At 39.6% G+C, this 10,295-nt stretch overlaps 2 protein-coding genes and 1 long non-coding RNA gene across 4 annotated transcripts in view; 1 reads left to right on the top strand and 2 right to left on the bottom strand.

Annotated features, from left to right (window-relative positions):
• Window positions 1–2,925: 2,925 nt before the first annotated feature.
• Window positions 2,926–5,077, bottom strand: LOC135312969 (adipocyte plasma membrane-associated protein-like). The gene is made up of 3 exons (XM_064448696.1): window positions 4,892–5,077; window positions 3,657–3,746; window positions 2,926–3,103 (listed from the first exon to the last, which is right to left on the bottom strand). Exons 1-3 carry the CDS (start codon window positions 4,936–4,938, stop codon window positions 2,941–2,943), a joined length of 300 nt encoding a protein of 99 aa, XP_064304766.1. The 5' UTR covers window positions 4,939–5,077; the 3' UTR covers window positions 2,926–2,940.
• On the top strand, window positions 4,489–5,590 carry LOC135312975 (uncharacterized). The gene is made up of 2 exons (XR_010372562.1): window positions 4,489–4,748; window positions 5,326–5,590. It is a non-coding gene; the product is annotated as an uncharacterized LOC135312975 (long non-coding RNA).
• Window positions 5,468–10,295, bottom strand: part of RASSF3 (Ras association domain family member 3) — a 78,583-nt gene continuing 73,755 nt past the window's right edge. For both annotated transcript variants that reach the window (XM_064448683.1, XM_064448673.1), the window contains exons 3-5: window positions 9,588–9,855; window positions 8,780–8,895; window positions 5,468–8,388 (exon numbers count right to left, since the gene is read on the bottom strand). In XM_064448683.1, the coding sequence (XP_064304753.1) occupies window positions 8,239–8,388; window positions 8,780–8,895; window positions 9,588–9,855 (534 nt within the window). In that variant the 3' untranslated portion in view covers window positions 5,468–8,238. The remainder of the gene's footprint in view (window positions 8,389–8,779; window positions 8,896–9,587; window positions 9,856–10,295) is intronic.

Here is a 10,295-nt window from a genome sequence, read left to right as displayed (position 1 = left end):
CTCTTTTAAAAGGGACCAATGTGAAAATTAGTGAAAGCATTAGCAGAGCTCACACTCTCCGTCTTTTTGCCCTTAGGGTTCTGCTGGGTTACCAGCTAGATAAAACGTTCAGTAGGCAAAAGGACAACGTTGCAATGACTGATCCAAACCAAGAAAGTAACCCTTCTCCTAGGACATGAAAATACTAAGCAAAAAAACAAGTGTGGGTTTTGTCTTTCTTTTTAATATGTGATGTTTTGCTTTGGTTTTGAACTACCAGCGTAACACCAAAAATGTGTAAGTTTGCATTGAAGGACTAAGCACGTTTTTAATTGGGTACCGGCTTAGCAGTTGCTTTCTCCTCTGCTTTTAAAATGTTTAAATTAACAAGGCAAAAACTTCACAGGAAGTCTTCAAATCTTTTGACATTGTGTTGTAACTCCAAAAACTTCTGTGTAGAGTATCAAAGGAAAAACACTAGCAAGTGATTAAGCCCCACCTTTGAAAAATAGCATTCTCCTACCTTTGGACTAGTCGAGGCTCTGAAATAGTACAATGTATGTGACCAGTCCTTGACTTGCTGTTCGGCAAAGTACACTTTCAGTGTAAAGTCTGTTAACTGGAAACATTCCTCTGATTTGTCTTTTATTTACATAGATTGAACTAAAGTGGACATTATTTTCTTTAGATCTGACCTGCATTTTCACCCTAGCCTTGTTTACATTTAAAAACGTGCACTGTCACTTGGCGACAGGTGTTAAAAGATATTTCATGAAAGTTATGCTACCTTTCTGTGCCAACATTACTAAAGAATACAGATTCTGACTCTGTCTAATGAGCACTTACACCAGAGCAGATAAACAAAAATGTCTAGCATCTGCTCACTCACATTTATGGAAAAATATTATGAGCAAATAGGACACGTTCCTAAAGTATCAGCTGTCAGATCTAGATTAAAAGAATTGTCTGGGATTACTGGCATACGCGAAGCACCTGTTTATCTGAAGGGAGAACTTCAGAGCCACTCTTCAATACAACAGCTTTGCCTGGGAAAAACAGAGGCTGAACTTCACTGTCATAAAATATACTGGCATCCTAATGACTCCTGAGGCATGTTGGAAACAGCTGAAATTTCTGATCCCACACCACGTTCTGTATTTAAAGAGAGAAATCTTAGACTTGTAATGCTATTTTCTGTCATGCTGTGCTATGATGCTATATTTAGATTTATATAGCTAGCGCAAGTGGGTTTTGCACTAGACTTCTCCCATGGGGATTTGTAGTAAAGCGAAGGCAAACCAGAACTGCTCTAGTTACCTGTAATATCCTGTCTTATTCATATGGGAAACAGCATTTAACCTAAATCAGGCAACATCACCACAGCACTTACCACAACCTTGGTCATAATATGATTTCAACCGACTGAATCCAGTCTCCTAAAACATCCTTAAATTCAGGGAACATCCATGGTAGAATTAACACACACAAGAAAAATAGCACCAAAACAGTATTTGATACAGCATCATGAAAGAGGTTAATCTGGCAACACAGAGCATTTGCAGGATTAGTCCTCGTATTTAAAATATACTCTGCAAAACTCCAGTTGCAAACACTGCCCTTTCTGAAAGTTGTAGAGGAAGAGGTGGAGAACAAAAAGTGTGATAAAAAGGCTATTTAAAATAGCACCTTTGATGAAAACAGAAAGGAATCAGCTTTAAGAAGACATTTGCTAGGAATGGGGCCCTCAGTGCAAGGTGTTGAGCTAGGTCCCTTCCAGGCCTACACCGCTATGACTGAAAATGTTTCTAATTTCAGCTTGTGCAATGGCAAACAAGATTACCTCTCACCTCTGTAACATACAACACAAGACAGTGTCTTTCAGACAAACATGTCCTGGGTTATTCAATAGTTCCTTGAAAAATACCATAAAACTATCGCCAGCAGTAAGGGAGGGTGTCCGAACTGCCTGGCTTAAAATGCTTTGGGCAGGGAGTTGCCTGCTTCTCTGTACTGGGTACTGCAGGAATCTCTTTTATCCACTTACACATCATGAGGAAAGTAATTCCTCCAAAACAGGTAAGTCCCAAGTCCACAGCACTAAACCTCTGTCCTAACCAGGAGATCACAGTGTCTCTCCTCTATTTGGCTTGAACTTTCATCACAGTCCCTACTTTGTTCACACACTGGGTAAGAGAGTTATTAGAAAGACATGAAATGGGCTGCTTGTTACCACTTCAGCTCTCTGCCTCCCGCTATCTGTAAGGTTCCTGCACCTACCATTTTGCCACCTCACGGACAACCAAGATGAATTACGTGGATAGGTGAGAGGAGGTTTCATATTACAGCGAAAATTTCTTTTCTATTCCAAGCTGCTCAAAAAATATGTTTTTGATAACTATGCAAATTTTAAAATAAATTCATTTGCCTCCCTCTTTGGCTCTGTGTTCAATAACAGCTTTCAAAATGAGTGTCTGTTGAGCTCAATAACTAAGCTTGAGCAGCAAATTAACACTGCTTTTGGAGACCTGAAATGGAAAAAAAATACAAGGCAAACTTATCACTAGTTCTATGTCAGAAGCCCAAGTTCAGACTCACATTTGGAAGAATTCCCTCAAAAATATTTAGCTGTTTTTGCATGCTACTTTAAAGAATATGCCATTTTACACCTTTTTAAATTATATTTTAATACAACTTCTATATATTGCCAGTTTGTGGTTCCATTTTTGGTTGTTTGTTGGTTTTTTTTAATAGCAGTAGGACATTTGCTATGTCCTTAGAAGCAGCAGACAACAAAGTGTTCTGCAATATTTCCAGTGAAATGTTTATAAATGTGAAGACATGGAAGAACATACAATTACCTTAATATTTTTTGAGCAACCATTTAGCAAACATTCCTATTTTTCTTTTTTGGATTTAAAGGTCTTAAGTCTCCTCTTTCAATAACTTGGCCAAGGAGATGTATCAGATGTATAACTTTACCCATTTTGAAATTATATACTTGCCTTTATCATCAACAGTAAAAGACTCGGGACCTTTCAGTTGTCCTGTGAAGATTCTTTGTCCACTCTGAAGCTTTTTATTTACTTGCAACGATCCAACTAAGGCAGGCGGTGGCTTTTCAAAACTGCACCAAATGAATTATAAGATGTAAGAAACAAGACAACATTAGACTATGAAATTATTTGAAGGGAAAGTAATAGGACTTTATTCCAGAAACACTAGTTAACAAGGTATTGCCTTTTTTAAAATAATTTTTAATACTATTACTTTAAACTAAATTAACAATTCTGCGAAGCTTGCAGGCCCAGGCTAAAAAGAATACAGACTTCTTAGGATATTTTTTTTTCCTGAAATCAATACAAATTATTGCCATCGTCCTAGAGAGTTTTAGTGCCTATCACTAGTCTGAGATCTGCTAACAATCTCTCTAAACGTATGTACGAATACTGCACTGATCAGCATCATTTTGCTTGAAATTCACTTGTTTAAACAAGTGTTTCTGTTTTCCAGTTGAAAATATGAGAATATGAGAAACAGAGTTTCTCCTGTATATGAACTTTAGTAGCATGCTTTATATGCTCCTGCAAGATGAAAAGTATAGAAGTTTTGAAAGCACAAGTACTTCCCAACAAAGGCAAGTATGCTACTGAACTTTAAAATTAAGCAGGCGGACATACGTGAATGGTTCTGGATCAATGGGAGATGGTAAAAAGTAAATGCTAGCAAAAGTCACAAGGACCGCTGCTGGAAACCCCCATGCTGGGAACCTGGGAGAAAAAGAAAACAATTGTATACTCATGCACATATAGGAAGAGGGCAGGAAGGGAGTAAGAAGAGCCAATTTTTTTTGAAAGTTAAAAAATTTCAGTTAAAAAATTAAGACTGAAGGCAGACAAAGCAGACTGCAACAAGCTGGCAACCCCTGCCATGGAGAGGAGTGGCCCGGCTGCTCCACGGGCAGTACGGCCATCCTGCTCTGTCCCTACACTGGAGCTCCTCCAGTCTCTGGAGGGGCAAACCAGCCCCTGAACTAGCTGAAAACCACAAGGTTTCTTTTGCTGAGTTGTATTTCTAGCAGTATATAACTGCTGTAGGCAGAGACACAAAGCCAGGTACTCATGTGGCAAGCAACTTGGCTGACTCAAGTACCTTTAAGGCCTTTTACCAATCTTATCCCAGCTGCCTATTGGAGCATTTGCTATTAATGGGTTTTACCAAGTGCTTACACAGTCATAACATGGTTGTTGCACATATGAAGCTATGGGGATCTCACATGCATCAGCCTTCAAGGAACCGGTCGAACCATTATCATCTCCTCTGCTGCAAGGCTGTAATGCCCACGGAAGAGCAACAGAGAGACCAGAGAGAACAAAGTAGCTCTATTCTACCAAGTCAATTAGGGAGGATTAAACCATTTTTTAAAAATGCGAAATCAGTAACCAAAAAAAAAAGTCAAACATACATATTTTCATAGAAAACCGCTAGAAAACCTTTAAAGGATGGATATGAGATAAAAAGGGGCGAAAGGTGTTTCCTGAGGGAGGAGAACCTGGGTATCTCCTCCAGCCCAGGACTCTTTGTTGCTGTATTCGCCTCATGTTTCTGCAAGAGTTTTTTTTATAGGAAGAAACCACTCACCCGTGGGCTTTCCCACCTAACCAAGGCAGGACAGCACCCACTGTGAGCCCGCGGCCCCGCTCCCTCCACGGAGGAGGCGGCTGTCTGGCAGAGGAAAGCCCCCCTCCGGCCCTGCCCACCGTCTTCGTGAGGTAAAACACAGCAGGCCGGCAGCCCTCGGCTCTCCCCCGCTTCCCCCGCCCGGGGCAGCCCTCTCCTCACGCACCGCCGCCGGCCCTCACGGGGGCGGAAGGACGCCACCGCCCTCTTCCCTCCCACGGAGCCCAGCGCTTACATGGCGTCGCGGCAGGCGGCCCCCTCCTCGGAGGGCACGGCAGGCATTCGCCCGCCCAGCACCGAGCCGTCCGCCGAGGCGGAGACCGCCCGCCCTCCTCAGGGAAGAGGCAGCGCCGGCAGTGGGAATCGCTCGCCTCAGCACCGCCCGGGCGGGAAACGTGAGGCGGGAGCGGCTCCTCCTCCGCCGCTCCGGTAAATAGGGGATATAAAAAAAAAACCCCACACAGGTGAATTTCACTGCATGTGTGTAAATTTCAAAGTATTTGGGTCTGGGGTTTTTTGTTTGTTTTTCTTGTGGTATTTGAGAAAAATCGGTTGGGTTAGTTTTTCTGTATTATTCTTTACCAAAAATCAAGAGGCAAAAAGTTAAAATATATGTACAAGTATGACTGAGACACAGACACATACACTGAAATGTATCTGTTGTTCCAGGAAAAACATGTGTGTTAACGCCTGCTTGTGGCAAGCTGCATCTCCCCACACAATTTAGTGCTATGACGAAGTCTCATTCAGTACTGATGTGATTACAACACAAGCTTCAGGTAACAGAAAAAATAAACACACATCACATAAGTATTGCCAACTTCAACTTTAATAATGGAACCATCTTTTTTTTTTTTTTGCCATTTCAGTAATAACTTTAAGGGGAATAAAAACTTCCCTACAAAAATAAAACTAAGCTTGTCAAAATTATAAATAGTTTAAATGTTTGCTTTTAAAGACATACATTTTCATGTTTCCCTGCATTCCCCCTCCCTCCCTGCCCATATCATTTAATCATTCTTGTACCATCATATAATGAAATGAAAAGTTTTGCAACAAAAGTTTTGACAGTTCAATTGGATACTAAAATTAAAAAGTGAGAAACTGACTAGGCACGACCATTTCTTTTAAATTAAAGCTGTTGTAATTGCCAGTGTGTTAAAAATAAAGAAAATTAACCCCACACATAACATCTTAATATACTTAACTGTGGACTAAGACAAAATTAAAATATAAGTTTATTTTGGTCCCCCACCCCCAACCCCCTTCACCCCAAATCAAGACTCATAGTGCATACAACACTGATTGAGGTTTTTGGCTAACCTAAATGCAGATGCACCTACTTAAAAGACTGCTAGTTTAGTTCAAGTAAAAACAAAAATTCACATATTTTTATACGCCACTTTTAGACTCAAACAGTGTTTAAATCCGAGCAACAAATGGTTCAATATTGACAGCAATTATGTCATGGTTACAGAGTTACGGGCAGATACATAAATTAAGTAGATGTTAACAGAATACCTACCAACATGCTCATAGAAAAACAAATTGTAACAAAACATAAAAGCATTCCCTGAACCATTATAAAGTGTCTCACTTGAGGATAATGTTACTAACACACATGCACTACAATGTTACATGTGAAATTAAAAAAAAAAAAATCACAAACAAGGTATGCCTTATAGATACTTTATAGTTAGTCCTACTCTTAATTCTCTTAACACTTTAAAACATTATGATTGTCTCATTAAGTTTGCAAATTCTTTTTACCAAAAAACCTGTGAAGAGTTTTTAATTTTAAAAAGTCTTACTAAGGAAAGGAAACAAAGGCACAATTACATAAGATTAAGGGGAAGAACAGAAGCATCTTGGAGTTTCACGCGGTATCCATTAGATGTCACCAAAGTTTTAACAATTCCTTGGGAATTTAAAACGAAGGCCCTAAGAGTGGAGGGGGAAAAAAACCCACCAACTGCTGCTGCTCTTGTGTCATTAGCACTCCTCCACCCACCCCCGCCCCCCCACCCCCAATATATAACTCATTTCCTCTCTGGCATGATAATGGCTAAAGTATCACTTACTCAAATCCGCCTCATGCTTCTATTGCACACCCACTTCTTTGGTTTCTTTTGAACATGCTTTTTTAGATAAATAACTCTGAAAGAACAAGTATATTTACAGTAAAGTAAAAAGTTTTCTTGCTACATTTTCCCTACTCTTAAATCAAGTAAATCAGCAGTCTGCAGAATTTGGTAATCAGTTTTTCAATTAAGAACTTAAAAACCATAAGGAAAAAAACCTTCTGAATTACTAAAAGCAGGAGTTACTAAACTCAGTCACCAACACAGCCAATGAATGTTCATTTTCTGCTAAGCTGGAAACATGAATAAGAAATTCTACTTTCTTTGCCTGACTGAGCCTTTAACAAAGAAGCAGAGGAAGCTATTTTTGTCTTTCAGATATGATAATTCAAAATTGTCCAGCCTAAAAGTGGATTGCTGAGCCAGAGGAAAGATCTGACTTAGAGTAAAGACCAAATGCATCTGTAGTTACAGCTTATGTCTAAACACTCGCTAGATGGGCATTTCTCACAGAGTTATCTGAGACATCGTCCGCTTTTCAGAATTCAAGTAAGCAGCCACCTTTTAGCTTTGCCGCACTTTTCAACCCTCCATTACACATTTACGGAACCAGCTTCTCCAATGACAACTTGTATGTGCAGCTCCGTTTCCATTCTTATTTAGCTTTTGCCTCACATTCCTTCCCGCTACTTCTATTATCTTTATTTCTTTTCCAGTGTGGATTTATGCAGTTAAAAAACCATAAAACTTATTCACAATATTACAACATCCTAAAACTTTAATCTTGTAAAATTAGTATTAACTTTCCTCTGTATAAATACTATTTCCATTTAAAACCAGTCCTCCTCAGTCAGCTGTTCAGAGTTCTCCTCCCTCAACTCCTACCTTCTTTTCAACTTTCTCTTTACCTTCTCCAGAAAGACCACTTTAAAGCCTTCCACAAATTTCACAGAACAAACCACAAGATCTCATACGCCTTCCATCTATAACAGTTCTCTCACAAATTATACAGTAACTATTTGAAAACAGAAAGGTAGTGCAAATCAATTTCATCTTAAAGATAGTGCTCCAACTAATTCAACTAATTCTTGTCCAGATGGTTTTCTTTTTTTTAACCCATCAATTTGCACATCCTTACTTGTAAAGCTACCATTAAAGCAAAAAAAAAAAAAAAAGAAAAATATAAAATCTTATTTCATAGCATCCTAGAAATTGATTACAGTTTCACAGCTTGCACCAAGATAACTTGGAAAACTCTCTAGGCACACAGAGGGTTGCAAACTGATGTACAAACATGCAGAATCCCTTACTTGTGGGTGCAAGATGCTAAGTGACCTGGCTTATGGAACTAAGTCTATAGCAAAATTCAGGTACCCTGGCATCACAAAACAGTCTTCCGAATAAAGAAAACTACTCTCTGCTGCTCTTTGTACGTTGGGTTTGGCATGCTATACAGACATTTGGTAGCGTGCATTCTTCCTGAGTGTCCTTTGGCCCCCTTTTAACCAGGTTTCCACACCCCACCAAGGGCTTCTTCAAGTTTGTCTCTGTAAGCTGCATAACGCTTCTTTAGGATTTGCAGTTGCTCATTTTCCTCTTTGTCCAGTATACGCAAGAAGTTTTGCAGTTCAGGAATACTAAAAGCTTCCCACTGAAAAGAGGAAAAGAAAAAAGGGTGGATGACATAACAGAAAATATACCATTTATATATACACAGTATTTTTAAACAAAACCTCAGACACTCAAAACAACCTCAAACTGAAACAGTTTGAAATGTTACGTATAATGGACCAGGCACCCTCCCTGCAAATCTTAGGGATCTGAAAACATTTTGCTCTTTTAAACCGTTTTTTGTTCTGCAAGTAACAATGGGGCAGTCTAACCATAAACAAAATGTTTATAAAAGGCACAAAGTAAATATAACAAGAAAAAAGAAATCTGCTTCCAAAAAATGGATCATCTTGTCAGCACAGATCAAACAGCACCCCACTCATCCATGAAGTTAAACACGCACACACAGAAACAGCACGAGTGTAACATACCATAACTTCTCCAGTTTCATGCTCACGTAGAACAAAACTGAGCATTTCTGTTCTGGGGCCTGCCACCAAACGCAGGTAGAGGGGATGTTCTCGGTCTGACAGCTTGCATGTATAAACTGCAAAAAGAAGAATCACAGTAATCATCATCTTTACTAATGATATAAACATTAAATATTTAATTTACATTTAAAATAAACTCCTGAAACTACTCTCAGTGTCCATGGAAGAAGGCTGATTCTAAATGCAAGAACAGAGTTTTGGCAAAACGCGCTTTTTGCTAAAAATACCTTCTGCCCCTTCTGGTACGTCCAAACACCACAAACTTCTAACAGCAGCCAGCGCACTCGGAGAGCCACATGCACTAACACACATCAACACAGCGCATGTGCCAGTGATGCTCGTCACCTCAACAGCTCTCTGCCAGCACAGGGACTTCAGGCAAAGACACCACGGTTTCTCTTTCTAACAATCTTATTTAATCTCACAGATCTGTGGTATATCGGGCCACCTGAAATTTAGAGCCTGATGAGGGGGAGCATCTTAAATAACATATAATGGACCACAAGGCACAGGAGATCTGTGTATATGGTTCAGTGGGTTCTCATCTTGTATGAATTATCCTGAAATATCCCCAAATCATTTACTCTTACAGACGTTACTTTTCAAAGAAAAAAAAAAAACCACAAGAGAGCAAGATCGTCACCTCCATTTATCCGAGTTCTTCTACCTGCATATTTCGAGTACTCCTACAGCACAACTCCCTCCCCAAACCCCTTCACTACCAAAATGTCACAAGCCTAACTTATACCTTGGTCTTCCTTGTGACAGCGTTTATAAAGTGCAAACTTCGCAGGGTTGTCAGCCACGAAAAACTTTTTGAGCAAGGCCTCAATAACTTCACGAACAGTATTGGTGCTGCTGATGTGAAGGGTATTCACGCAGCCATCCGGCAAGTAAAAAGCAGTTTCGTTATTGCTGTGAGCACACCTCCCCTGGCTCTGGGAAGACTGCACAGTGATCGGTCTGCATAGTTCCATCTGAACTTTGATGAAGCCAGTGTAAATCCCGTTAGCATTCTGCATCAGGAGGAAAATATCAAACTGTTAAAATCAGTAATGTCCAGTCGTGACATATTAGTGGATTGGGCAGATTAACACGGTCATAGTGAACACAACTTAAATGCCACTGTAATATCTGGTGCCTCGTAGGAAAGATATTGGTTCAATAATTCAGACATTTATTCTTTCTGGTACTTCTGCTGAATATTAATCTTTTCTTAATTATAACTACTGAATTCTGAGAGTATTAGGATCTCATCAAGCATGAAGTACTACAAACTAGTTCTTCCCTAATGTGAAAACTTATGACTATGAAGTGAAATAGACCACTAACACGCATCTTTAACAACAGGTTTTATGCACAAATACAGAAATTTATCTCCCACATTAGCTGTGCTTATCAAATTAGACTAAGGCATTCGGCTGGTCAGATCCTGTTGCAATTCAAAAAGAACCAG

The sequence above is a fragment of the Phalacrocorax carbo genome, chromosome 1 (assembly GCF_963921805.1).
Source record: "Phalacrocorax carbo chromosome 1, bPhaCar2.1, whole genome shotgun sequence".
NCBI lineage: Eukaryota > Metazoa > Chordata > Aves > Suliformes > Phalacrocoracidae > Phalacrocorax > Phalacrocorax carbo.
Note: the sequence above shows the minus strand (reverse complement) of the source record. Positions and strands in the feature narration are given on the sequence as shown.

Coding starts and splice junctions, on each gene's coding strand:
- LOC135312969 (XM_064448696.1), bottom strand. CDS start 4,938: ATGCCTGCCGTGCCCTCCGAGGAGGGGGCCGCCTGCCGCGACGCCAT. Junction 3,747..4,891: donor GCCGCCTGCCGCGACGCCAT/GTAAGCGCTGGG, acceptor TTTTTCTCCCAG/GTTCCCAGCATGGGGGTTTC. Junction 3,104..3,656: donor ATTGATCCAGAACCATTCAC/GTATGTCCGCCT, acceptor CATTTGGTGCAG/TTTTGAAAAGCCACCGCCTG.